Source organism: Parus major, chromosome 14 (genome assembly GCF_001522545.3).
Source record: "Parus major isolate Abel chromosome 14, Parus_major1.1, whole genome shotgun sequence".
In the NCBI taxonomy this organism is placed as follows: domain Eukaryota; kingdom Metazoa; phylum Chordata; class Aves; order Passeriformes; family Paridae; genus Parus; species Parus major.
In genome coordinates, this window is record NC_031783.1 from 2,593,619 (window position 1) to 2,620,211 (window position 26,593).

General features: G+C 54.6%; 4 protein-coding genes across 5 annotated transcripts; 2 read left to right on the top strand and 2 right to left on the bottom strand.

The window, feature by feature from the left end:
• Positions 1 to 1,073: 1,073 nt before the first annotated feature.
• On the bottom strand, positions 1,074 to 9,325 carry C14H7orf26 (chromosome 14 C7orf26 homolog). The gene is made up of 6 exons (XM_015642322.1): positions 9,134 to 9,325; positions 7,706 to 7,927; positions 6,239 to 6,404; positions 4,014 to 4,541; positions 2,364 to 2,403; positions 1,074 to 1,815 (listed from the first exon to the last, which is right to left on the bottom strand). The coding sequence occupies exons 1-6, from the start codon at positions 9,323 to 9,325 to the stop codon at positions 1,617 to 1,619; spliced, it is 1,347 nt and encodes a 448-aa protein (XP_015497808.1). The 3' UTR covers positions 1,074 to 1,616.
• A 1,357-nt stretch (positions 9,326 to 10,682) lies between these two features.
• On the top strand, positions 10,683 to 15,166 carry LOC107211371 (deoxyribonuclease-1-like). Of its 2 annotated transcripts, none has more exons than XM_015643336.2 (9): positions 10,683 to 10,772; positions 11,945 to 12,092; positions 12,651 to 12,739; positions 12,894 to 12,977; positions 13,072 to 13,187; positions 13,935 to 14,050; positions 14,330 to 14,487; positions 14,558 to 14,654; positions 14,933 to 15,166. In XM_015643336.2, the coding sequence occupies exons 2-9, from the start codon at positions 11,946 to 11,948 to the stop codon at positions 14,984 to 14,986; spliced, it is 861 nt and encodes a 286-aa protein (XP_015498822.1). In that variant the 5' UTR covers positions 10,683 to 10,772; position 11,945; the 3' UTR covers positions 14,987 to 15,166. The 2 variants fall into 2 exon arrangements, with proteins under 2 accessions (XP_015498822.1, XP_015498823.1); XM_015643337.2 differs by having other exon boundaries at positions 13,938 to 14,050.
• A 1,502-nt stretch (positions 15,167 to 16,668) lies between these two features.
• LOC107211372 (deoxyribonuclease-1-like 2) lies at positions 16,669 to 19,865 on the top strand. The gene is made up of 8 exons (XM_033517940.1): positions 16,669 to 16,838; positions 17,125 to 17,213; positions 18,152 to 18,235; positions 18,352 to 18,452; positions 18,527 to 18,639; positions 18,868 to 19,022; positions 19,136 to 19,232; positions 19,714 to 19,865. The coding sequence occupies exons 1-8, from the start codon at positions 16,692 to 16,694 to the stop codon at positions 19,762 to 19,764; spliced, it is 837 nt and encodes a 278-aa protein (XP_033373831.1). The 5' UTR covers positions 16,669 to 16,691; the 3' UTR covers positions 19,765 to 19,865.
• A 131-nt stretch (positions 19,866 to 19,996) lies between these two features.
• ECI1 (enoyl-CoA delta isomerase 1) lies at positions 19,997 to 26,014 on the bottom strand. Its single transcript, XM_015643335.2, has 7 exons — positions 25,938 to 26,014; positions 25,507 to 25,653; positions 24,434 to 24,561; positions 23,718 to 23,864; positions 22,740 to 22,861; positions 21,845 to 22,023; positions 19,997 to 20,505 (listed from the first exon to the last, which is right to left on the bottom strand). Exons 1-7 carry the CDS (start codon positions 25,975 to 25,977, stop codon positions 20,339 to 20,341), a joined length of 930 nt encoding a protein of 309 aa, XP_015498821.1. The 5' UTR covers positions 25,978 to 26,014; the 3' UTR covers positions 19,997 to 20,338.
• Between the last annotated feature and the right edge of the window lie 579 nt (positions 26,015 to 26,593).

The following is a 26,593-nucleotide window of genomic DNA, read 5'->3' on the forward strand; positions in this document are numbered from 1 at the left end:
AAGCGCCGCGCATGCGCACAGGGGCGCGCCGGTCCCCTGAGGCCACGTGGGCGGCGCCGAGCGGGGAACGCTGGCGGTAATTAACGGAGCGCTAATTAAAGGGGCGTCCTTATGCGCAGGCGCTTGAGAAACAGGAGGTGGGGCTGGTCACGCCCGTGGGTCACCTGGCCGGAAATTTCCCTGTCCTTCAAAGGAACAGGAGGTAGAAGTGTCATACAGTATAAGAACGTGATGCCATTAATGGCTCTAATCCTGAAATTAGACGTTCTAGAGGGTTTTGCCTTTTCGTTGAAGCTCTAAAAAGTGAGATGAGGCAGGATATTGCAGTCGAAAAGTACCTAAAAGGAGTGCCTAGGCCAACTGCCTGAACAAAATTTAAAGATGCTATTTTTATTATAGGTTCAGCTAGATGAACTGGAGGTGGTACTAGGTGATATCCAGAGGTCCCTTCCAACCCTAACAACTCCATGATTATTATTAACCTTCCATTTCCACAGTTTTCTTGCCAGCTGTTCCATTCAAATCAGATTTTCTCACCTTCCAGCTAATTTGCCTTTTTTTGGCAGTCATTGTGGAACCACAGGTGCCACATCTCACACAAGGACAGCAGCAGAGGCCTTTGTCACCACCTCTGACGTGTAGGAAGAATCCCTTTTCTCCTGCTGCTTTTTCATCCTGCAGAGGGGGGCTCAGACAAGCCCAGCAAGACAATAAAGGGCTGGACCCGACCTTTGGCAAGCTCTGCTGTCCTTCCCAGCATGATTCCATGCATTCCTGTGCTGCACTCAGAGCTGGCCAGCACAGCACTGCCAGCCTTTGGCCAGTTTTCCAGCCAGAATTAACGAAACACCCCAGATCTCACCCCAAATTTCCCAGAAGCACTGACTGAGGTGTTTACTGGGCGTTTCCCCAGCAGAGAGGTCAATGGGTCACTGCAGCCACAGATGGGTCTTGTCCCCACCCCAGCACAGGCCTGACGAGTTGGACCTTCTAATCACTGGAAAGAGAATAATCTAATTGTTTGAAATTGTTCTAATTCTTTTAATTGTTAGAAAAAGAAAGCAGCAGATTTGTTTAACGCTTCTTAAATTCTTTCCTTTAATAGGAAGTGCTGCTTTACTCTACCTTGTGCTTCGGAAACAAACGTTTGCCTTCCAAAAATATACAGTGTACACATACTCTGTAGCTATAGATACAAACATTTACAAAGAAACAAGCAGGCTGGAGTGGAATAGCTTGGAAAAAAATCACACAAGGCCTTCCCTTCTGGCCCTCCCACAGCCAGAGCAGCCGGGCTCACCCTGCTGTAAACAGCCCCGAGCTGCTGCAAAACACGATTGAGGAATATCATACCCTTGGAGCAAAACAACTTCCACACACTGCAGAGGTTTGGAATTGATGTTGCTTATTCCCATCCCCTCCTTTTGTCCCTGTGATCTCCCTTAGCATCTGCATCCCACATCCAAACCCACCGCAGCCCCCGTGCGCCGCCCGAGGGCGACTCCTGGCGCAGACGGAGCTCAGCTTTGCTCCAAAGAGGAAAATGTGGTTCCCAGGCGTTTGGTTCTTGTCTCTGAGGCTTCCTCAGACTCAGGGAAGCTGGGAGACTCTGTGGGCTAGCGGATAGGCCGGTATGGGAATGTCATTCCCGGGATGAAGGTCTGCACGGGGTGAGCCGGGAGCGCGGGGTGCGCGGGCAGCGCCGGGTGCGCGGGGTATCCCAGGGGAGGGGTGTGGATGTGGGGGTAAAATCCTGGGGGCAGAGCCCCGTGGGTCGGCTGCTGTACTGGACCTGAAATCACCAGCTGGAGCAGGCTGTGGAAAGAAATTCAGACAGGAGGGAGGTTATTAGAGGAGCTTTTGTCGTGGCTCTAAGGACAATTCACATCCAGCTCACAGCGCTGCTGAGACCCATGAGAACAGTGACACAATTATGTTCTTAACAGCTTCCAGAAGACATTTTTTCCCTTTTTCCCCCCTTTCTCCCCATTTTTTTAAAGCTCTGCTCTTTTTGCAAAAAGACAAGAAGCAATTGAGTTTAGAGTCAGGTAAAACCAGTGGGGATTTAGAGATGGGACAGTTTAGGGGCAGGTTTCTTGCTGGAATTTCATTTCCCTTTCCTGTGCCTTTGTTCTAACACAGGCTGGGCAAGATCACCTACAGCTGGGAGCACTGAAGCCCCTTTCTGTCAGGAATCCAGGGAAGAAGCAGCCAGCACTGTGTCACCTTCATCCTTCTTCTAAAGTGCACATGAGTAAAGGCCAAATTCCACAGAAAGGTTTTTAGAGGAGATTTTGTCTCAGCAGCCCTCAAGTGTCTTGGAACATGCATCAAAGCCAACACAGCTGCAAAAAGTCTCTTACTTGTTATGTGGTAGCCTGGAGCACACAGTCCTCAAGTCATCTGAAAAAGGACACAGGATTAACAATAAGCAAAAATTAGAGTGGTTTTTCTCTCTGCTGTCTTTTCTAGGAAGGTCAGATTACTGAATAATTAGTAATTTTACTGAATAATTACTGACTACTGAATGATCAGTAATCTGTCCTCATCATCTCAGCAGGAAATCCAGAATCCCTCTCTCAGGTGCAAAATCTCCACAGGAGAGAAAATGTTTCTCCATTTCACCAACTTTCCCCACCAGCTCCTTTTTTGCATGTTTGACACTTAAGACACACAAGCCTTAGGATGGATTTTGCAATGCCAATACACCAAGATGTAACAGACACAGGAAGGACAAGGTGTGACTCTGCCCAATACCTGTTTTGTATTGGTTTGGGCTTTTTTAACCACTGCAACTGTAAAGAATGGGTTGGGCTTTTTTTGTTGAATCTATCAAGTAGAAATAGCACCTTTTTTACCATCTTCAAACTTCTGCTAAAGCAGAACAGCTAGAGCCAAGGAATTTAACAACATATCCCATTGATTAAGTGTTTTCAGGAATAGCTTGAGAACAAACTGCTGCCTTTGTAGACAAACACAACCCCAAAACACTGACAAATCTGGTATTGCAGCAGCCCCTTACACTGAATTACCTTCTACACAAAGAGCAAGTGCTCAGAATGTTCCAGCTAAGAACAAACCCTGCTCAAATCAGCCCTCATATCAAAAAAATCTGACTTCCTATATGTTCTTATAACACTCAGAGTTACTTTATAAAAGATTAGGAAGAAGAGCACTGAAATTTGAGCAGCAGCACTGGTTCTGTCAGGACAAAAACATCAGATCCCTGCTTAGGCAGAGGCTGCTCTGCAGCTGTGGTCTGCACTGAATGTCCCAGCTGACTGAGAGCTTCAAGCCTTCTGGTATAAGCTAAAATTGCCCATTTTCAAGAGAATATAACAAAAAAATGTGTGGCTGACCCTGCCCTGTGTTGGGCCACTTCCCTTTTATCTCTCTGCATGTCTTTTGGAAAGATCTGGCTTTGGAGACAGGAAAGTCGGACAAAAGCCACGTTAGCAGCCCTTTTTTACTGAGTTAACTGAATTTGGACACACTGTAATGGGGTCTCATTATAGGTGAGCTGAAGTCCCAGAAGTCTCAGTTTAAGAAGTATTATTTGCTTTTCAAATCCTTTGTCTAGCACACCCACCCAGGGGTTTATGTGCTTCGTGGCCTCTTTTCCAGCAGGCAAACTCAGAGAACTTAAACTGAAGCAAAATCAATGGGTGTTTTTTAAATAGCTACTGGCAATTCTGAGGGGAACAAAGTGTCCCCATGCCAGACACCCAGATACAACACCCTGGTGCACAGTGCAGGGCTGTGCATCAGTCCCCAGCTCTGCAAAGCAATGCCTGACTCACCCACAGCAGTCATCTCTCCTTTCCTATTCTCCATCCAGCAATTTTTCTGAACTATTTTGTGCACTATCACTTTCTAGGAGGGGAAAACTACTAATTATGCTGTGAACACTTTGATCTTTACTCCCCTCACCCCAAAACTGCCTCTTACAACTTCTGCACCTTGGAGGAGAAGAATCCAGTGCCAGGTCTCTGCCAGCCCCACAGACAACTCACCTCTGGTGCACAGGAGAGCTCCTGATGCCATGGCCACTTGCAAAGCTTGAGCCAGCCTGTCCAGAGCGAGTTCAATCTCTTTGGATGCATTGAGAGGATTGAGTTCATCAGACAGTCTGTTAATGTCCTCCACCAGAGGAACCACGTGGTCAAAGGGTACCAGCCCCAGGCGTCCATAAAGGTTTTTCTCTGTTAAATGTCCCTGGAGCATCATAAGAACCTGCAGGACACTCAGATGCAGCTTGGAATACAGCTGGTGGCAATCCCTGTCTTCTCCTGAAGTGGAGTCCTTGGCAATTTTGCTGGGAGCATGTCCATTGGACAGAGAGGCTTTCTTCTTCCTTTTGTAGGCCAAGGGAGCCTTGACACACCAGCGGATCAGTCCGGTCAGCGGCGTGAGCTCCAAAAACCCTATGGGCAGGTTGGCTGCAATGGGAGTGTTCAGGAAGGTGATGAGGATCAAACGAGGGTCTTCAAAGATCCAGGAGACAATCAGCTCAAGCAGATCCGAGGGAGGAATGAGGTCATCTGGAGACAGGAAAGTTATTGTTGGGTAACTGAGCCTTGCACTGAAGCACAGGACTTTAATTTATGCTCTAATTAGTCTCTCACACACATCCGTCCTACACTGTCACAATTACAACTTCAGAACCTCCCCAATTCTGCTCCTTTTCCCAAGAAAAAGATTGTAATTCTATCTTCCCTGGTAGCTTGTTCCAGGGAAGATACAATTGTCTTTCTGGAACTTCCTTCCTGTCAACTTCAGCTCCCTCACCTATTCCAAAGATACCACCAAACACTGATATTTATTTCATTTCCCAGCAAAGCTTCTTTTGTCATTTTCTTCTCTGCCACCCATCATCTGCTCATTTTATCCCTAATTTCAGTCTCCATTTATCCCTTGCCACAGGAAGTACAACAGGCAAGGAAAATAGGAAAAACTTGTTGGGTGAAGGGAAGGAAGTGCCAATAATTCAACTCATTTATTTTAATACATACTTGCCTAAACAAACATGTCTTGTGGAAAAACACAATGCAACAACATGATCACATGATGTGGATCACATGTAAAGGATTGTAAGATTATGTAAAGCGTCAGGTGAGAAGTAAAAGATGGTCATGAACTTGACTACAGACAAGAGAAACCCTGACACATCATCCTGTCACAGGAGGAGTGCTGGATTGGAAGAGCAATTTGGTCTTGCATCACCAAAAACATCTCAAATAAACTAAGGTATTAAAATATCACTTCCTATGTGAAGTAATTTCCTTTCTGACATGATGGTGGGATATAAAATATGCTCTGAGCTCTACCAAATACTTTATAAAAACAGCATAAAGACTAAGCCTGAACCTCTCTTTCAGTAATGCCAAGATTTTTATCTGGAGAAAAGTGTGCAAAGCACTTCCTTTATCCATAATAGCATTTGCTTTTCTGAGTTACAGGTGGTGTTGGTATTTAGTGTATGGCTGTCCTCTAGTCTACCATGAGCTTTCAGTGGCTGAATAGAGCTAAATCAATCTTATTTTAGACAGCAACAAGTGTCTGAGCAACAACCTGAGACAGGCTGTACCACTGGCAGGTCACACACACAGTTAAAGTGCACTGGAGTTATGATGTTTGTTGTGTTTCTCACCAGTGCTCCACAGAAATCCTGCTCCAGCTTGCCAACATTCAGAACTTGTTTCTCCCCTTTTTGGAAGGGATCAGACTGACAGCCCTGAGTCTCAGGGCTGACTGAGCCGCCCAGACAGATCAACTTTCACTTCCAGAGCTGCTCAGTCAACAAGGTCCCATGTCCTTTGCCCTCTGTGGAGGACAACGCCCTCTGTGTCAGATGTTCCTGGCTGCTTCTCCAGCAAAGACTCTCCCTTGTTTCCCAGAGAGGCTGCGGACTCCAAATCCCTGGAAGTGTCCAAGGCCAGGTTGTCCAGGGCCTGGAGCAGCCTGGTCTAGTGGAAAGTGTCCCTGCCCATGGCAGGGGATGGAAAAAGATCAGCTCTAAAGTCCATTCCAACCCAAACCACGCTGGAATTCTAAGTCAGCCACAGAGTGGTTATTTTGATTCTCATCTCAGTGCCAGATGAGGCAACAGCCACACCCCTGAGCTGCTTCTGGCAATAACTACATGGTAACACCTCATTAGGATTCTCTTGCAACAGTTAATTCATGGTGTATTACACTGCACCTCTCACTTGAAAAGACACAGCTGGAAAACACTTACCTGAAGAGAGGTCATAGAGAGCTGTGACTGATGTAATGAACTGGCAGCAGAAGCGAGGGCTGGCAGTGAAGATCTGCTTCAGAGTCTGGATGGAGCCTGGCACCAGGTTGCAGTAGTCATCAACCAGAGCTCGGGCCAGCCTCACACAGAACACAGCTGGGGTGCGCTGCAGGGACAGGGGACACCAGATCAGACCCTGTCACAGGCTGCTGCAATGGCTGTGTCCCCACCTTCCCCACATGGCACTAGGGCTGCTCTCTCTCAGCACTTCAAACATCCACTCTCACAGAAATAAAATCACTGTATTGCAATATTAAAATAGATGGTGATATTTTGAGTTTATGGTATCTGTGGCTTTAAATTGAAACCTTTTAGATCAATATTTTGATTTAGAGATTTTTCTTTATTCCTTCAGCAACATTTCTTCACTATGAGGGTGGTGAGGCCCTGGCACAAGTTGCTCAGAGGAGCTGTTGGCTTCTCCAACCTGGCCTGAACGTGTTAAAGGCCACACTGGACAGGGCTTGGAGCAACCTGGGATAGTGGGAGGTGTCCCTGCCCATGGCAGGGGGTGGAATGGGATGAGCTTTAAGGTTCCTTCCATCACAAACCATTCTGTGATTCCATGATTCTAACACAGATCTGTAGTTCAACTGGCTCAGTCCCAGAGGAACTGGTTCAGAAGCCACGACTGATATCTTTAATGTGGAAAATATTCTGTGGAATCCTCATGTAACTTAAAAGCTTCCATCTGAAATCAAAATACACCTTCTGCTATCCAGGTTATGGATCCTGCCCTCCCAAAGGCTCGCCATGTGGGAGGAAAAGGACCCCAAGGAAACAGTGCTGGTCTGTCTGCTCCCACCTTCTCTCCCAGCACAGCCTTCCTACTCTCGCCCCTCTGTCAACTGTGACCTCTGCACATCCCACAAGGACAGCAGGAACAAAGGTGCACTTCCCAAAGCCCACAGCTGGGGAAAGGAGAAGACAGAGGAGATCCCCAACCTACTGCATTTATAGAAGACAGACACAGGTATTTTGTGCCCAAATTTCAAGACAAGAGTTTGCCTCTTCCACACACAAACTTGCACATCAGGAAGGGTTTATTTCCCAAACTCCAGTCAGCTTCTTCAGGCAATGTGACCACAATTGCCAAGGTTTGCTCCATGTGTTGGTCAAACCCTCCACTGAGCCCTCTCAATATGCAGCGTTTGGGGGACATTATTAAAACTTTCACTGACAGTAAAAAAACCCTACTCACACAATTTTTTCCTTCCACTGCAGCACATGAATGGATTGGCAAAGCTCTCCCTGATGCCAAAGCACAGGGATGGACACAAGCAGAGACACAGGGGCAGCTGAAACTGCCAGGGAGGAGCAGCTGACTGTGACCAGCTGTGCCCCAGCTCACTGTGCTTTTCACCTGACCCTTTCCCCAAGCCATCCCTGCCTGCACAGGAGCTGTACCTGCAGCCAGAAGGCAGCACACTCCAGCACAGGAACCCTGCAGACAGCCACTGCCATGGAAACCAGCTTCCCCAGCAAAGCCATCCTGCTGTCATCGGCTTTGTTCCCTTGGGGGCTGAAGAGAGATGAAAAGATGACCTGCCGGACTGAATCCTTGGTCTGCTCTTGGAAATAATTGCACATGATCTCAAGGAGCTGAAGTTCCTGAAGTGGGGTCAGTCTCTGAAAGAAAACAAAAGCAAAGCTGTAAAACAGACTGAGACTCTTGAAGGGCCATGAGCCAAGTAAGAAGACAAGAACAGTAAAGGCTGAGAGTTTCCCTTTGGGCTGAGGGACTGTCTTTGTGCACAGCACACACAGTCGAGCTTCTTGAACTGCATTTAACTGGTGACACTGAAGAGCTCCAGGTTTCACTTGAACACCTGGATATCCAAAGCTGGTGCTTGCTGACTGACATTGCTGGGGGGGGAATATTTCCTCCCTCTGCAGATAACAGCACTGAGGACACTGCTGGGCAGCTGGGGGGGCAGAGCTGGACTCTGTGGACCTGATTTTTCTGGGCCTGAGAGAATTACAGCCTGTCAGTGGCTGATCTGTTCCCAAGGGAAAGTCTCTTGAGAGCATCAAGGACAATCTTTGTAAACAATTTCATTTTCTCAAAACAGTTCTGTACAGCTGTCGTTAGTGTGTTTTTCTCTTATCCCACCAACGGGACAAGAGGTGGTGTTCCATTTACCAATCATGTTAAACCTGTAGTGTAATACTCTATAAAAGGCTGAAAAGTTTGGGGAATAAAGGCCTTTTCTAGCAACTCGTTCTGGTGTGCTGCACAGAATCCACACTTCTACATCGTGTCCAACAGTGACAGGACTCAGCAGCACTGAGGGCTGCAGGGCCATGTGCCCTCACAGTCACCAGCAGCTGTGGCTTCTGACTGCTCCTCTCTGAGTCCCCCAATCCCAGCTCCATCCTATGCCCACCCAAAAGCCTCGGCAGGGCCCAGCTGCAGCACTCGGGGCTGTGGGCAGTCCCCAGGGCCTCCAGGGCCGGAACCCTGGCCAATCCATCAGGGACTGGCCACCAGCCCACTCCCTGCCAAAAAACCTCAGTCACCAGCACCCCAGGGACCCCGTGCTGTCGTCCTGGGGCTTCAGTGTCCAGCAGCAGAGCCTCGGGGACCCAATCCTGCCCATCGAAGCCCTCAGTCTCCAGCAGCAGAGCCTCGGGGACCCAATCCTGCCCATCGAAGCCCTCAGTCTCCAGCAGCAGCCCGTGCTAGAGGGAGCCTGAGCCCCGTTCTGAGGCCTCAGGCTCCAGCAAGGATCCTGTCCTGAACTCCTGGGGCCTGCCCTGCATCCCCACTCGCCGGGACTGTGTCCCCCCGCCTCCCGGGCCCGTTCCGCTGAGCCGGGGGTGTCCCTGCCGCACCTTGGGCGGCGCGCCGCGCTCCTTGGGGACCTGGAAGAGGAACTCCTCGAGCAGATCGGTGGGGCCCTTGTCCACGAGCGGCAGCGGCGCGTTCTGCAGCTGGCTGCTGAAGTAGATGTCCAGGTGGTACAGCACCTCCTTGGCGGCGCTGAGCGCGTCCCGCCGCAGCAGCGAGTGCCGGATGTCGCTCATGGCCCCGGCCCGGCCCGCTCCCGGCCCCGCTCGGCGCGGCCTCCCCTCGGCAGCGCGGACGGGCGGGCGCTACGGCGGCCCGGCCAGGACAAAAATGGTCACACGCTACCGCCGCCGGCAGCGCCCCCTGGCGGGCCCACCCGCGGGGGGTAAGGGGGGCTCGGCCGGGAGGGAACCGGGCCTGGGCTGGGGGACCTGGACATGGCGGGGAGCTTGCCCTGAGGGACTGAGACAGGGGGTCTCAACCCTGGGAGGAGCCTGGCCATGACGGAGTCTTGGCCCTGGAGGCATCTTGGCCCTGGGCTGGTACTAGGGTCTCAGCCTGGAGGGGTCTGGACGTGGGGGGCTATCGGCCCTGCGGTCCTTGGGCTCACTCAGGGGCTCTTGACTTGTGAACTGGCCCTGAGGGTTGTGCAGCCCTGGGGGTGTTGGCATGAAAAGGGTCTGATCTTAGTGGTGTCTTGGCCCAGAAATGGTGTTAAGCCCTGGGACTCTGCCCTGAGGGGGTCTTAGCCTGGGTGAGACAGGATCTGGAGGGACCTTGGCTCAGGAGGGTCACGGTCCTGGGTCTGGCCCCTGGGGGAGTTCCCAGGGGACCTGAGGAGGGATTGACCGTGGAGGGTCCTGGCTGGGGAAACCTGGCCCTGGGGGCCTGTTGGGGAGGGTCTAGGCCCAGCCCTGATCCTTCTCTGGAGGGTGTTTGGCTCCAGGGAGGGGCTGACAGGACCCCCCAGCCCCCTAAGGATCACTGCACACTGCAGGGGCTCTCCTGGGAAAAACAGCAGCTGCCTTTGGAGGCCAGGAGTGCCAGGACATCAGCCAAGGTCGCTGGGACAGCGCTGTGTGAGCTGTGGGAGTGGGTGGGGTGGAAGGCTGCCACCCACCAGCACTACATGCCCCTCCCAGGGATGGGGCCTGAGCCGGGTGACTCCTGAGCAGGGTCTGGGCATCGGCACCATGGCAGGGGTTTGCTGGCTTTTTGGGACTTTTGGCTTCATGCCCAAAGATCACACTGGGATGGCTCCTGCTGGCCCCAGCACATTCCCAGCTTGTTGGAAATGTGGGATGCTGGATGGGAATGATTCGTGTTGGTGAAATAAACACTTTTTAAGAGAATTTGTGTCTGGTGATTAGTGAGATCTGTCCATGCCACATATTGGGAAGCTGCTGACCCCTACAAGAGGGCTCTGGGATCCATTTCACCTTGCAGAGCTCTTGTTGGCATTTTAATCCCTTCTCACCCTTACCTGTGATGGGAGGCACTGGCAAAGGTTGAAAGGGTTCTTTTTTCACTGAGCAGACCTCTGCTTCCGTGAAAAATGCCATATGGAGCCTGCGGCCTCACATGATCCTTGGCTGGGCAACCAACTGGCAAGGAGAGAGTGTCCCTCTCCATAAATGCAGGTGCAGCTCCTTCCCTTTCCAGAGTCCTTGGACAACATCAAAGGTAGGTCCTGCTCCCCTCTCTTCCCACACCCCCCAGGAGCTCCCCTTGACAGTGTCACCTCCTCCAGCTCAATTTTACCACAAAGCTCTGCTGGGCCAAATCTGGGTGCAGCTCAGGGATGAATATGCCCCTTGTAGGTGCACCTGCCTGGGAGGTTCAGAGGCTACTGTACTCTCCAGGAGTGGGGAGGATTTATGGGGCTTTGGGCAATTTTTGGCATGACCAAATCATGGCACTATCAACTGAAGGGACTGTGGTGTTAGAGGGAAGAGTTCACAGCAAAAGTGCAAGTGGGAAAAGTGAGGATTTAACTAAAGCAGCTGTCTCAGAAGGAAAAGTGAGCCTGGGGTCAGCAAATCCTTCCTCAGGCTGAGATTTTGTGTGCCAAAAACTGGAGCATTTGCCTGTCCTCTCAGCCCATTTATCAGGCTCTGGGTGAGTTCAGGAACCCAGGCTTGGGCAGTGCTCAGGGCTCAGATCCCACATGCTGGTGAAATATTACCCCAGGGAGCGAGTGCCATGGGAAATACTTCCCAAACGCTTTCCCCCGTGGATGGGAGCTGCAGCACTGCCTTTGCAGAGGGTCCTGAGGGAGCCATCCTGGGTGAGGATGGGGCAAGGGCACTGCTGGGGGATGGGGGGCAGGGGAAGGGAAAGTTGCCCCAGGTGAGGATGCTGCAGGCAGTGAGGAAGGTGGGGAGGGGTGTCAGGGAGGATCCATCCCTTGCTCTGTCCCAGCACAGCTGCTGTAGGGTCTTTGGGGTCTCTGTCACTGATCCAGTTAAAGGCAGGAGAGGCTCAAGCCAAGGATTTTGGGGTACCTGATCACTGCCACCAATCCAAGGCCAGATGAGGTGTCCGGGCTGAGCTCTTCCTCATGGAGAATGAGGAAGTGACTGCTCTGTGTCACCATGAAATGGCATTTACTTGTTTGCCAGTAAATTTTCCACTCCAGCCTTGTGCATGATCTGGCCTCCTTCCAGGAAGAACAGGTAGAATGAGGCCCCATGCAACAGAGGTGTAAAATTCCTGCATCCTGGTGGTTCACCAGAAAACAGGCACCTCCCAGTGAAACCAGTATGGCCAGTGGGAATACCCTGGTTATCCCTGTTGTCTGTCCCAAATCCCTCTCCCAGCCAGGAGGGCTGAGCCCCTCCTGCACCTCTACACAGGATGGCAGGCTCGAGGCTGGTGTTGTCGCTGCTGGTGGCAGCTCTCCTGCTGCATGTGGCCACCACGCTGAAGGTCGGCGCCTTCAACATCAAAGCGTTTGGGGACACCAAGATGTCCAACCAGACCATCGCAAATATCATCCTGTCTGTGAGTCAGGGGGACAGGAGCAGGCCTGGATGTGCTCTGCTCTTTGGGATGCAGCCAGCTTGGGCAGCGGGACATCTGCTTCATCCATCCATCCATCCATCATCCATCATCCATCCATCCATCCATCATCCATCCATCATCCATCATCCATCCATCCATCATCCATCATCCATCATCCATCCATCCATCCATCCATCCATCCATCCATCCATCCATCCATCATCTATCATCCATCCATCCATCCATCTGCTCTTCCCCCATCAGAATCTCCCACCTCAGGCCATTTCCAGCCCTGCTGGTTCCCCAATCAAGGCTGGGTGACATTTGATGCTGCCCAGGTTCCTCCCTTGGAGCAGCTGCTGGATAGGTGGGTGGTGGACAGACAGGGCCCCTCCAAGCCAGAGCACACTATCACAGGAATCCCCTCCCTGGCCCTGAGGTCCCTGCTGGCCTCCCACTGCCAGCCTGGGAGCTCTTGCAGCCCAGACCAGGCAACCATGGGTGCTCCCCAGAGCAGCTCCTGGCCAGGGGAGAGCAGCTCTGAGCTTGTCCCCCCAGATCCTGTCAGAGTACGACATCATTCTGGTGCAGGAGGTCCGGGATGCCGACCTGAGTGCTGTGAATGACCTCATGGACCAGCTCAACAGGTGACCTCAATGGCTTGGTGTGGGAGTGACTGCAAAGGGGATCCTGGATGGATTCCAGCCATGCCAGGGCACCTCTGGCTCAGCTGAAGAGAGCCTGATGGATGCTGGGAAGCACCAGGAACCTCCTCTCACCCTCTCCACAACTTGCTTCCAGTTTTGGGAGGCACCCATACAACTTTTTGGTCAGCATCCCCCTGGGTCGGACCAGCTACAAAGAGCAGTACCTCTTCATCTACAGGTAAGGGATGCTGCCAGGGGTCACCTGCTGCCCTTCCCAGAAGTTCCCAAAAGGGATGAGTACCTTTGGGGGCTGCCCTGGTCTCCTCCCTCAGGTCAGACATGGTCTCCGTGCTGGATAGCTACTATTACGATGATGGCTGTGAGTCCTGTGGGACCGACACCTTCAGCAGGGAGCCCTTCATTGTGAAGTTCTCCTCACCCACTACACGTGAGCCAAGCTGGTCTTGGGGGATGCCCAGACCTCGCATGGGGTCCCCTCCACGCAGGGCTGAGCCCAGATCTGTACCTGCCAAGCATAGAGGGGTTGCAAGCCTCCACCAGGGTCCCACCCATGGGTGCCTAGAGGTCCTATGTCCCTGCCCAGCAAGACCAGCAATGCCTGCTGTTTCTCATCATGTGCCATCTCCTACCAATCCCCTTCCATCTCCCATCATGAGCTCTCTCCAGCTGTGTGCTTTCTCACACCTCCAGCTGCTTCCCATTGTGTCCTACGCCCCATTATGTGCTACCTCCCATCTTGTGCCATATCCCACCATCTGCTTCCTCTGGCTGGGTGCCATCTCCTATCATGTCCCACCTCCTATCACCTGTCATCTCCCTCCCTTCTGTCTCCTATCATGTCCCATTTCCCACTTATTTCCACCGCCTATCCCGTGCCACCACCTGCACCTCCTGAGAACCTCCTCAGGGTACACACACTCTCCTATCTCCTGCCCAAAACCATATTGGCTTGGAAATGCTAATGGGAAACAAGCAGCAAAACCCAAACAATGCACAAAGGCATGCAGCTCCCCACTGGAATTTCCAGTCTGAGGGACAGGCAGAGCACCAAACTCAACACACCCTTTCCCTTTCCTGGCCAGTAGCTGGGGCTTGGCCTGGGGTGGTTTCCAGGGGTTCCCATTCCCTGCTCAGGGGTTGCACCCAAGCCAGGGGCTGATGGTCAGCTGTCCAGCAGAGGTACAGGAGTTCGTGTTGGTGCCTCTGCATTCCGAGCCCAGCCATGCAGCGCAGGAGATCGATGCGCTCTACGATGTCTACACTGATGTCATCGACAAGTGGGGGACTAACGTAAGCAGCATTGTGGAGCTTGGCTCCTCCCCAGGGCAGCCAGGTGGGCAGGTGGGATGAACATGTCCCATGGGAGGCCTCTTGTACCCATCAGAGCAGGTGCCAGTCCAGCAGTCTCCAGGCAGGGAGCTGCTGGATGGCCCTCCTGCCATTGCTGGGGGCTTGTCCCTGCACACTGGGGCACCTCAGTGGGGTTCATAGCCACCTCTTAAGATTTTAGGGAGCCCTTGCTGCCCTGTAAGGTGTGTGTGGTCAGGGACTCAGTGCTCTGCCCTGCAGGATATAATCTTCCTGGGTGATTTCAACGCTGACTGCTCCTACGTGACCAGCTCCCAGTGGCCGTCCATCCGCCTGCGTTCCCTCCGTGCCTGCGAGTGGCTCATCCCCGACAGCGCCGACACCACCGTGGCCGACACCACCGACTGTGCCTACGACCGGTGGGTGCCGTGGCAGGGGCTGGTAAGGGGAGGACTGATGGGCACTAACACCCCTGTGATGCCTCGGCAGCATCGTCGCCTGCGGCACTGCCCTGCGCCAAGACATTGAACCTGGCTCTGCCACCGTCAACAACTTTGAAAAGAAATTCCACCTCCAGATCAAGGATGTGAGTGAGGGGCTGGGTGGGGCACGAGTCCACCAGCATTGGAATCTGCCCCATCATAGCTCCTGGGAGCCTGGGAGGGCTCCCTGTTCCCAAGGGTGCACCTGAGGGTGGCCTGACCCCAGCTGTTGTATCGAATCAACCCTCCATATAGAGCATTTTGGAGTATGGAGTGGAGCATTGGGGTCTCAGCCAGCCATGACAGTGGCAGTGGGTCCAGATGAGCTCCGGGTTTATGAATTGGCTCTTGTCAGGGTGACTCTGCTCTTCCTCCCATGCAGGCTTTGGCTGTCAGCGACCATTTCCCAGTGGAGGTGACCCTGAAAGCCCACTGAGCCTGTCCCCACACCAGTGGCTACCAGGACAGCTCAGCACACACCTGCATCCCTCGTGGGAGCCCACGCACCACTGGTGACAGCCAGGCTGTCCACTGTCTCTGCAAGGAGTCCTTGAGCTCTTGTGGAAGTGTAATGCTTTCAGCTTCCATTAAAAATGAACCTTTTCCTGCCTCTGCAGCTCTGGAAGGGAGGTCTCTTCAGTCTCCCCAGCAGCCCCTGGTGCCTCGGCCCCTCAGCCAGAGAGGTCCCCAGGGCTGGGGCACCTCCTGCCATTAAGAGACCTGGACACATTGGGTGGTGAGACCTGCTTCCTTCTCAGCTGATGGTGGCAAAAGCCAGGACTCTGGGAAGGGGCTGGGGGGCTCCAGGATATCCAGGCTGCAGGATGCTCTTCTGCCAGCTCACAGGGCCACATCCTGACAGAGCCTGCCTGGCCGTGGGGCTGCTGACAGGGTGCTGACAGCAAGGGTGCAGGGAGGATGTGAGTCAGTTCCCAGGGGGTTTGGTGCTTCCCAGGGGGTTTCGGTACCGACATGACACCGAGGGACACGGGACTCATCCCGAGACTGGGTGTGAGGATACAAAACCTGGAGGCGCACATGAGAGCCTGGCAAGTCCTGGCACGAGCAGCCATCAGAGGCACCTGCTTTGTTGTCATCCTGGGGTGATGCCATGGGCCATGGTGATGCCATGGACTGCCATGGGAAATGCCAGCCCTCCTGGGGCTACTTTGGATCCCCAGAGGGGCTGTTCTGGGTGACACTGGGGCTGCTGCAGGGGTTCACAGCCATCCCCTCTTGCCGTGGCTCACCTACTTGACCCAGCCACCGACCATTTCCTTCTCTTCCCTCTAATTACACCATCTGAATCACTCAATTAAGGCCAGCGCCCTACACCTCCTGCCTGGCCACCGTGCCCACTCTGTGACCCAGGTGCCACCCCAGATGGCAGCCCCCTAAATCCCACACACCCATCCCACACACCCAACCCACAGGGATGCCCCAGCATTTCCAAGTCTCCCTGTCTGTCCTTTGCTGTGTCAGCACAGGGATGGCTGGGCTGGCCCCACCCTCTCACCCTGTGGGATTTTTGGTTTCCCAATGTGGGAAGGAACACAAAGTTATGCCAAAACCCCCACGGGGGTGTCCGACTCATCCTGCTTTGCCGGCACCTCCGCTGGGATAAAGCCGCCCATCCTGCTGCCGGGAGGGCAGAGGTGCTGCGCATTCAGCAAGGCAAGGACAGATCCGGGCTCAGAGCCTTCAACTGCCAACCAGGTGGGACTGGGATGTACTGGGATGAGGTGGGATGAGGAGTCGCTCCTCACCCCAGCAGTGGGGGCTGTGGTGAAATTTAAGGATGTGGAACAGCCTGGGGTGCCTGGAATGCTGGCAGTGGTGGATGGGGCTGGAGGGCAGTGAAGACATCCTGCTGGGGGAGTGGAGCTGGGTGATCCCTGGAGCTGGAAGAGGCAGACTCACACTGGTGGGACAGGATTTATCTTCTTCTGGGACTGGTGAGCTGGCAGACTGCCCACACCAGCTCTGCAGCCTGCTCTGGGCAATGCCCACCATGACACACTGTCATGCACCAGGGCTTTGGAAGGATCTACATGTTTTTTCCTCTGCCCCAAATCCAAAATAGTGTTCCGAGTTCATCTCCCATCCCTGCATCCTTGTGACCCAGCATCAATTCTGGAAGAATGGGGACTGTGACACTGGAATTGTTCCTCCTGGCTGTGGCTCTCCTGTGCCCAGCCACTGCCATGCTCCGCATCGGTGCCTTCAACATCCAGGCCTTCGGTGACACCAAGATGTCCAACAGGGAAGTGGCAGAGATCATCATCAATGTGAGTGCAGCCAGGGCACTGTGGGGATGGGCTGTGTGCTGGGACAGACCCCAGCACAGCTCCTGTGCCAGAGACATGTGGGGAGGTGGCTGAAGATGGGTGGCTGGGCAGATGAAGGCTTGGTGGGGTGTCAGGCACAGCCCACAGTCCCTCTGAGCCCTCCCTGGGGACATCTGCTCTGGCACCAAGGAACATGCAAGTCCCCAGGGTACTGAAACCAGAACTAGGTGCTTGGCTGGGAGATGGGTGGGAGACTGGCCCTGAGCTGTCCCTCTCGGCCTCGCAGGTCCTGCGCCGCTACGATGTGGTGCTGGTGCAGGAGGTGCGCGACTCCGACCTCAGCGCCGTCACCGAGCTCATGGAGCAGCTCAACAGGTACAAGAGGGGCTGGCACTGGAATGGCAGTAAGAGGCAAAAAAAAGTTGTCCATCAACAGAGAGCTTATTTTTGGAAAGACAAATAGGAGGAATGTGCTGGGGCAAGGTGGAGGCACTGAAAACAACCCTGGGAATAACCCAGTGAAGGGAATGGGGATACAAGTGATACAAATCCCCTCTGAAAGCTGTCAGCTCACCAGAGCTTGCAGGATGGAAAGGAACTACAGTTCTGGCAAGCTCTGTCTCCAAAATCCAGCAGGACAGGGCAGAAGCAAGAGAGGGGGAGGAAGGGACAGACAGACCTTGCACCCCAAGACCCTGTGAGTGGCAGGGGGACCCCAGGATGGACCCAGCAGTGGATGATGCTTTGAGGGGGGATCGTTCTGGCACCCTAGGAGGAAAAAGGCTGCTGGGGTGGGCTAAAACTTGCCCCAGCAGGGTGGCAGCCCCTCTGCCAGCTGGGTGTTGACCCTGTTTTGGGAGAGGGCATGGAGAAGCTGCTGCTGCCATGCTGAAAGGCAGCTAGTGCTCTCAGGAGGTGACATGCACCCAGCCCATGTCCTCGCCCCTTCCGTGTCCCCTCCAGCAGGCCACAAAGCAGCCAGGGCAGGGAGGGTGACGCTGCTGCTGCAGAGCCCCAGGCTGCTCACTGACCTAATTTAGCTCTGCTGCAAATGAAGGTGAGGAATGTCCCTGCAGAGAAAGGGTGGCAGGAGCTGCCCAATGCCATGCTGTACCCAAGGAGCCACCTGGGGGAGAGGCATTGGGGGCTTCAGTCATCCTCATGTCACCCCACAACCAGGGCACAGTGACCCATGGGGACTGTAGAGCAGGACCAGCTGGTCCAAACCCTGGGGCCACCCAGCTCCTGGACATGCCAAAGCAAATGCAGAATGGTCCCAGCCACATCACTGTCCTGCCTTTGTGTCTCTGCAGTGCATCCACATCCACATATGACTATGAGATCAGCGGTCCCCTGGGACGGGAGAACTACAAGGAGATGTACCTGTTTATCTACAGGTAATGGGGCTGGCAGTGCTGCTGCCTGTGCCATGACACTGCAGGGCCACCAGCACCATGGAGTGGACACAGGGGCTGTGCAAAGTCCCAGGGTCACCATCCTTTTGCTCCCACAGGACAGATGTTGTGTCTGTGGTGGACACCTACCAATATAAGGACCCCCAGGATGTCTTCAGCCGGGAGCCATTTATCCTGAGGGTCTCAGCACCCAGCACCAGTAAGTGGGGGAACAAGTGGCCATGGGTTGTGGCATAGGGTGGCCATGGGGCTGACATCCCTCTCCCCTGGCAGAGGTGAAGGAGTTTGTGCTGGTGCCCCTGCACTCGGCCCCACATGATGCTGTTGCTGAGATTGATGCTCTCTACGATGTCTACCTGGCCATCATCAACAAGTGGGGGACTGATGTGAGTGCCACCAGCACTGGGGGGGACACCAAGGTTGGGCACTGAGCCCCAGGGACTGTTTGACCCACACTGGGACCCTGCTTTGAAGCGAGCAGAGCTGGTGCAGGAGCCATGGGGCAGGAACCCTGTTCCTGCCCTGTGACAGGGCGGTCTCTGCCACCCCCATGGGAGGGCTGGTGGCAGGAACAGCCCATCACCCACACCATGAACCTCCCATCTCCCCTGCAGAACATGATGTTCCTGGGGGACTTCAATGCTGACTGTTCCTACGTCCAGCCAAGCGACTGGTCATCCATCCGCCTGCGCACCAGCGACATCTTCAAGTGGCTGATCCCCGACAGCGCCGACACCACCGTGGGCAAGTCAGACTGTGCCTATGACAGGTGAGCACTGCCACCACTGTCCCTTCCCTGGCACCCCAGTGGCCCCCTGCCTGCCCTGCCCTGCCAGCCAGGGCAGGAGTGGCACCCACAATCCATCCAAATCTCCCCTGCAGGATCGTGGTGTGTGGCAACAAGCTGAAGAGAAGCATTGTGTCCAACTCAGCTGGTATCTTCAATTTTCAGCGTGCTTTCCAGTTGGACCAGGAGGAGGTGAGCCCAGGATCACACACTGGGGGCTCTAGCAGGCATCAAAGCTGAGCTGGCCCAGGCTGCAGGGCTGTCCTTGTCTCCTTCAAGGAGCTCAGGGTGACAAGGGACCCAAGGGTGGAAATGGGATTTGGGGTCACTGCCTGTCCCCGTTGGGAAGAGAAGATATGCACAGGGTTTTTTATGGTCTTTCATGGGCAGGACTCAAGGTATGGGGTAACCCAAGCCAACCTTCAACCACCCATGACTGGCACAGAGCCCCCAGATGAGACATGGGAGCTTGGAGGGCAGGTGGCCATGCCTGCCCCAAGCCACACCTGGGCACCTCTACAGGAGAGGTGCCAAAACTCTTGTTTTGGCCTTGTGTGTTGAGTGTCTTGGCACTGGGGACAGTGTTCCCAGCAGGCAGCAGGTTCTGGCAGGGCAATTAACAGCGAGGGGTGAGTGGCTCACTGAGCATCTCCTAACTCTTGCCCTCTTCCAGGCCCTGGCAGTCAGTGACCACTACCCTGTTGAGGTGAAGCTGGCGGCCTGAGCTCCTCCTGCAACCACAGACCAGGATCCAGCTCCAGCTCCCACCACCAATCCCCATGAAGGTGTTCCACCCAGCCCCATCCACAAGTCCTGTGCATGGGCTGCCCTAGATCCAGGTCTGGAGAAAGATGGAAGCTGGGTGTGCCCAGACCCCCAGCCCACCATGAACCAGAGCCTGAGGATAGGCCACCAACCAGGACACTGTGACCACAGACAAGCCATGGAACAAAGCATCCATCTCCTACCTCATTGAAGATTTATTGACAAACCTCATTTCATGATTAACTGTCGGACAGGAGGGAAGACATCCAAGGACCGTCGGGCTCGGGCCACAGCGTGTTGAGACCCTGTCCCTGTCCATTCCTCGGGGGGCTGAGTGGGCTCTCCCTGCCCTTGGGGAAGGCAGCAGTGGTGTCAGGCACTCTAGAGGCACAAAGGGAAGGGGCAGCTGGGGCGGCTGTGGGAGCAGGTGGCACGTCACCGATTGCTGGCACTGCAGGTGGCTTCGCTGTGACACCAACAGCTACTGCAGCGTTTCAGAGGGTGACTCGACCTCCCAGGGACCAGCTGGATCCTCAGCTCTTCCTCTTCTTCAGCATCTCCATGTACATGCGAAGGGACTTCTGGATGGACTCTTTTGAGACGAAGGTGATGAAGTTCTTGATGTCCTCCTCCCGGTGAGCTACCACGCGGTCCAACACCGCCTTCCTCATCATGGTCTTGGTGAGCTGGCGGGCATGGTCTGCAGAGAGGACAGCAAGGATGAGGAACATCCCTTGTCCTCACCCCTGACCAGTACTCAATGCCACCAAATGCAGCTCTAATGGGGAGGGATCACACAGCAAAGTGCTCTTGAAAGCAGCAGAGAAAAGGGAAAGAAAAACCCACAAGCTGGCAGCTGAACTGGATAAATTCTCATACAATAAATAATGGTTGTACTGCTCAGTGGGGAAATGACTAATCTACTGGAAAAGACAACAAGAAATTGTGTATCTCCTCTTTGCACCCTCCAGAGCCCAATATCCACCTCCAATACACACCAGTAGCCAAACAAAATTCTTTCTTATTGGAAACTGCTGTGGCTCTAAGCTTCCCTGAACCAGAGCCTTCAGTCCCTGCTCACTCAGTCTGCTCCTGCCAACAATGCTGTACAAAAGGCAGCAGCACTTCCCTTGAGCTCGTCCCTGGGCCTGTGCCATTCCACATGGATATATGGATACTGCTGGAGCTGGCTGAGGCCTCGAGCACACATCTGCTCACACCCTCACAGAGCCAGGTGCAGTGATGGGGCAGCACATCTGCTGCACAGATGGTTATTCAGGCACTTAGAGACAATGAAATGAGGAGTGAACCCCTTCATCCACACACTGGGAACCCTGAACTGCTCCAGCAATTCCAGGTGCTGAAGCTACCTCCACCCAGACACAGCTCTGATTTAGAGAAAGAATCTGCAGGGGACCTCCTGGAAATCAGGAGAAGGCACACCTGAGACATGCTACTCAGTCTGGGGAGTGAGGTGTCACTCTAACACCAGGACAGCAGGGAGGAGAAGTGGCACGGGCTGGGACAGCTCAGACCTGTGAAGAGCCCACTCCCAGCCCAGGAACCTTGTGCTGCAGTCACAGCCCAAACACACGATGCCTGTGCTGTCTGCCTGCCCTCATCCACGCCCCCATCACTGCCATCCAGAGTGCCAAGAGTTAGCTCAGACCACAAAAGCAGCCTGACAGCCAACCAGGAACTCTCACCCAGCCTGTTCACTCAGCTCCATGGCAGCTTTCCTGGGCTAACACCTCCACTGACAGACAGAGATTGTGTCTGTCTGTGGAGCTCAGACACCTCCAGACTGACTCAGCAGGGCTAGCAGGATGAGCTGAGCTGGAGCCACATGCTCTGAACGTTAGCACAGTGTCCCTCTCCGTTAGCCCAAGGCTGCCGAGACTGCTGGCTGACATTTCCTACCTCCCAGCCCACCAAACTTCCCCTTTTACTGGAAACTGTTACATAGCTCCCAGGCACCAGCCCTGGCATCTGCACTTCCTACTCAGACCAGGTCCCCTCCTCTTCTGCCAGAGGTTTACCAGGAAGGGCCAGCCACTGTGCCATGACAGCCGCAGCCTTCTCCATGAGCTTCTCCTCTGGCACCAGCTCATCCACAAGGCCCAACCTGTGGGCCTCAGGTGCAGGGTGGAGGGAACCCAGCTGGAGGGAGCGTTCGGCAATTCGGTGTCCCACAACATTCACAAATGTGTCCTTAAACCTGCAAGAGATGGGAGGGAAAGCCACACTCAGGGGCAGCTCACCCAGACATCAAGAGCTGACAGCATCCTGGTCCCACTCCCCAGGCTCGGGGCTCTGAGAGTATCCTGGTCCCACTGCTCAGGTTTGGTGCTCTGAACAGCAGCAGTGGGCTCAGTCACGATGTGAAAATGGTGTGAGAAGAGCCATTTTTGGTAGTACCCCAAGAGAGTTCCCCCTCCTCTGCATGAAAGCTGCTCCTTTTACTCTCACTGCCTGTGGGGACCCCCTTGCTGTGACTGAAAACTCCTTCCCAACAGTACATTTATATGTTCCTAGGGCAAACAAGGGGCCCTTGGTGTGTCAGTATCTTAGTGCCCCCGTGCTTTCAGAGATCTCCACACCATGGAATTCTGCCGGTACACAGTGTGTAGCCAGAGAAAAGCCCTGACTGAGCCTGACCCATGAGATCTCCCAGCACTAGTTCTGGAGTTAATTGCAGGGCCAGAAATAAGCTCCTTGTTGGTGCAGGATGTGAGGACATTCTGCAGCCTGAAAGCTTTTCAGATACCTGCAGGACAGGACAGAAATGAGGTGTCATCTCCTGCAGCTACAGCTGCAAATACCTGATCCCTGACACACAAACCACACTGCCATGACCTGATTAATTAACTTCTTAAAGATTAATTCTTTCTAGAGACCTACACATGATACTAGAAGTGGGAGGCACTGGCCTACCAGAAGGGAGCCACAATGCCCAGCTGGGCTTCGTTCAGGCCGATGCTGAATTTGGGGTTTTCTGCCATGATCCTGTAGTCACACGACAGGGCAATGAGGCAGCCCCCAGCTGGGCTGGACCCCTGGCAGAGAGAAGAACAGAGTGAGTCCAGAACATGGTTACAAACATCCCCCAGCCTTGCTGATCACTCCAGAGTACGGAAGATACCAGGAAGACAGAGCAGATGATCCCCAAATTTCTGATCACCTGATTCGAAACAGTCCTAAAGATTTCTGAAGTTTATAAAGGTTTCATAGAAGGGTTGGAAGGCACCTTAAAGCCCATTTCATTCCAAGCTCCCTGATACAGGCAGGGACACCTTCCACTAGATCAGGTTGCTCAGAGCTCCATCCAGCCTGGCCTTGGACACTTCCAGGGATGGAGCAGCCACAGCTTCTCTGGGCAACATGTTCTAGGGCCTCACCCCCCTCACAGGGAAGATTTCCCTTCCATTTGTGACCATCTTTTCCACGGCTCAGTGCTGCTCAGCCCTGCACAGGATGCCTGAGAGAAAACCCAAGTGCCTTCAATGGGGGGCTGTGGACAGACACCACCGTGAGCTGCCAGGGCAGCACCGCCCTGGAAAACGAAAACAAGACACCAGAAATGTAATGACCCATCCATGGACATGGAGACTCCAGCTGCACTTCCCTGCTGGCCAAGAATCCCAGCTGGAGGACCAAAACCTGCTGAAAATGCTGAAATGCTGCTGTAACCCAACAGTGTCTGCAGCTTACACAGAGCCTGCAGCATCCCACGCTTCCATAGCTTCCCACGCCCCACAGAACTGACAGACATGAATTTTGCCCAAACACCCCAACAGATAGATCCCTGGATGAATTTCAGCCTGGCTTTTCAGCTGTCCCTGCCCACACAGTCCAAAGAAGCTGCAGCAGGTGACAATCCCACCCTAAGGAAGGCAGGCCCAAAGGGCTTACATTGACTGCAGCCACTGTCACCATGTTGGAGCCATAGAGCCGGAGCCACATCTCCTGCACGGCTCTCCAGAACTCGCCGTAGTGCTCCACACTCTTCCCACACATCTCGGTGATGTCCAGGCCAGATGAGAATATTTTGGGAACAGCCTGGAATTGGGAAAAGACAGATGTCACTGAGAGTCACGGGGAAGGAAGGGCCCTTTAGCTCTCAGCCCAGCAGCTTGAGGGAAAGGAAAGTGATGTGTATGTGATATAAATCAGGGCTTTTTGGGATTCTGAAAATATTTCCCCAGTGCTCCCACAGTCTGGATTATCCCACTATCATGGTCTGAAGTGCTGGACCTCAGCTTGTAACACAATTTCTCATTGTCAGGGTCCCTGTGTGAGAACATCAGCCATACAACACAAAAACCTGTCCTGTCCCACTCCCAGGCACCACTTTGTCCCCACAGCACATCTGAAAATAAGCACTGGCATCTCCCACCAGTTCCCTGTGGGTGAGCCAGGAAATATCACAGGATGTGTCAGGTTGGCAGATAAGCAGATTTGGTTTTCATGACAAAAACAACACTTTGTTGTCCTTCTGCTAGAAGAGGGAACAGAAGAAAGATCATGGCCCTTCCAAGAGCCCTCTGCCCTCCTCCCAGAGCCAATCCAAGGTGCCTGGGGGCCCTCTTGTGCCAGTGAGCAGTGACCCAATCGGGGCAAACACTTACAGAGGTGATGATCACACCCCGGCAGGCCCGGTTGTTCTCCAGCTTTTCCAGGCCAATGGAAAACTCTGTGAGGAACTCCAGGCTGAGGCTGTTGACTGGGGGACTCTTGAACTTCATCGTGGCAACGCCTGTGCAGGGCAAACACAGGGACATCAGACTCCACCCCACAGCAGCTCACACTGCCCTGCCCAGGGCAGCTTCACCCACCTCCCTGTTTCCCTCACCAAACTGTCTTCCCACTCCAAATCAACAGCACTCCTGGCTACTTAAAAGCTTCCAGAGCAGCAGAGCCAAGGGCAAGGTCCTGTCTTGGCCCAGATCCACCCACGAGCCAGGGTCACTCAGCAGGTGGTGGAGCTGAAGCACAGACCAGGCCATGTGTGGTGGCACCCCACGTGTCCCAAAGCCCAGTCACCCTCCTGGTCACAGTGCCCAGCAGTTCCCTTCTCTCTAGGCTCAATGGGGAAGGTTGAGCATGCAGCTTCTGTCACAGCAAACAGCCTGTGTCCAGGGGGTCACAAAAGGGCTCTGAGCCCTTGTCCCTGCCCAAACTGCACTACCCTACCCAAAAGGTGCTCCCTGAGTGCTTAGCCCGGGTGCTGCAGCCATACTCAGCTGGGAACAGCATAAGGACACAGCCAGGCACCTGAAAGCAGGACCTGGGAAGCCACAAGAAGATGCACCTTTGTTCAGTGCAGGGACATGGCCCCAGGACAGCTATTCCTGGTAGCCAGATCACAGAAATTCCCAGCAGCTTTTCCCTGATGGAGCACTGCCACTCTACCAGGTGCCCAAACCAGCGACCCCCAGAGAGGGGACAATGCACAGGCAGAGGACAATGACAGCCAGGATCTGCCTGTAGCACCAACCACCTGAAGTGCCCACAACTGGTGAGATTCCCAGCCCCAAACACTTCTCCCCGAGGCTCTTAAGCAGCTGCAACATCTGGGGTTTTGATGACTTCCCATGCCCAGAGCCACACATGCCATGGGACAGGGATGGAAGGGACCCTGCCCGTGCCCCACAGTGCCCGTAGGTTGAGGGTGACAGCGCAGAGGTGCCACCCGCCGTACCTGAGCTCTCGTCCAGATCCACCTGGATCTTGTTGTTGCTGAAGGAACGACACGGGGGGAGCAGGAGGCCAGGGGGCTGCAGGGGGCCGGGGGGCGGCCGGGCGGCCCTGTCCCACGCTGGGGGGCGGCAGCACAGGGGCACCACACCTGGGGGACAGACACAGGTAAGGACGGGAAGAGTACAGCCCCCATGGGTGTGGGGTGCGCTCCCCAAAACCGCTCTGCCCGGGCAGGGCGGGACATGGGGACACCCTGACCCCCCTCAGGGAGGAAGGATATAGAGACAGCCCAACCCACGGCAGGGGGACACATTGAACACCCTGACGGTAAGGGGTACCCTGGCGGTAAGGGAGGGGCACAGAGAGGCAGCGGGGGCTCGGGGACACGCCGAGCCCGCCGCAGGGAGCGGTCGGGGCAGGGTCCGGGCGCACCTGAGCGGCCGATCCGGCGGACGAGCGCCACAGCCGCCATCTTGTGCCGGGCTGAAGGGTACGGGGCGGGGCCTCTGGGGGCGGGGCTCAGGAAAGGGCGGGATCTCGCTCAGCCTCGTTGAAGCCCGCCCACACACAAAGCTCCGCCCACCGGCTGCGCTGCGGCGCGCACGTACTGCCCCCTCGTGGTGGCCCTGCCGCATCGCCCCGTCCGGCCGGCACTGACCACTCCATCCTACCCGCCCTGTCCTGTCCTGTCCGGCCGGCACTGACCACTCCATCCTACCCACCCTGTCCTGTCCTGTCCGGCCGGTACTGACCACTCCGTCCTACCAGCCCTGTCCTGTCCTGTCCTGTCCGGCCGGCACTGACCACTCCGTCCTACCCGCCCTGTCCTGTCCTGTCCAGCCGGTACTGACCACTCCGTCCTACCTTCCCTGTCCTGTCCTGTCCGGCCGGCACTGACCACTCCGTCCTACCTTCCCTGTCCTGTCCTGTCCGGCCGGCACTGACCACTCCGTCCTACCTTCCCTGTCCTGTGCTGTCCGGCCGGCACTGACCACTCCGTCCTACCTTCCCTGTCCTGTCCTGTCCTGTCCGGCCGGCACTGACCACTCCGTCCTACCTTCCCTGTCCTGTCCGGCCGGCACTGACCA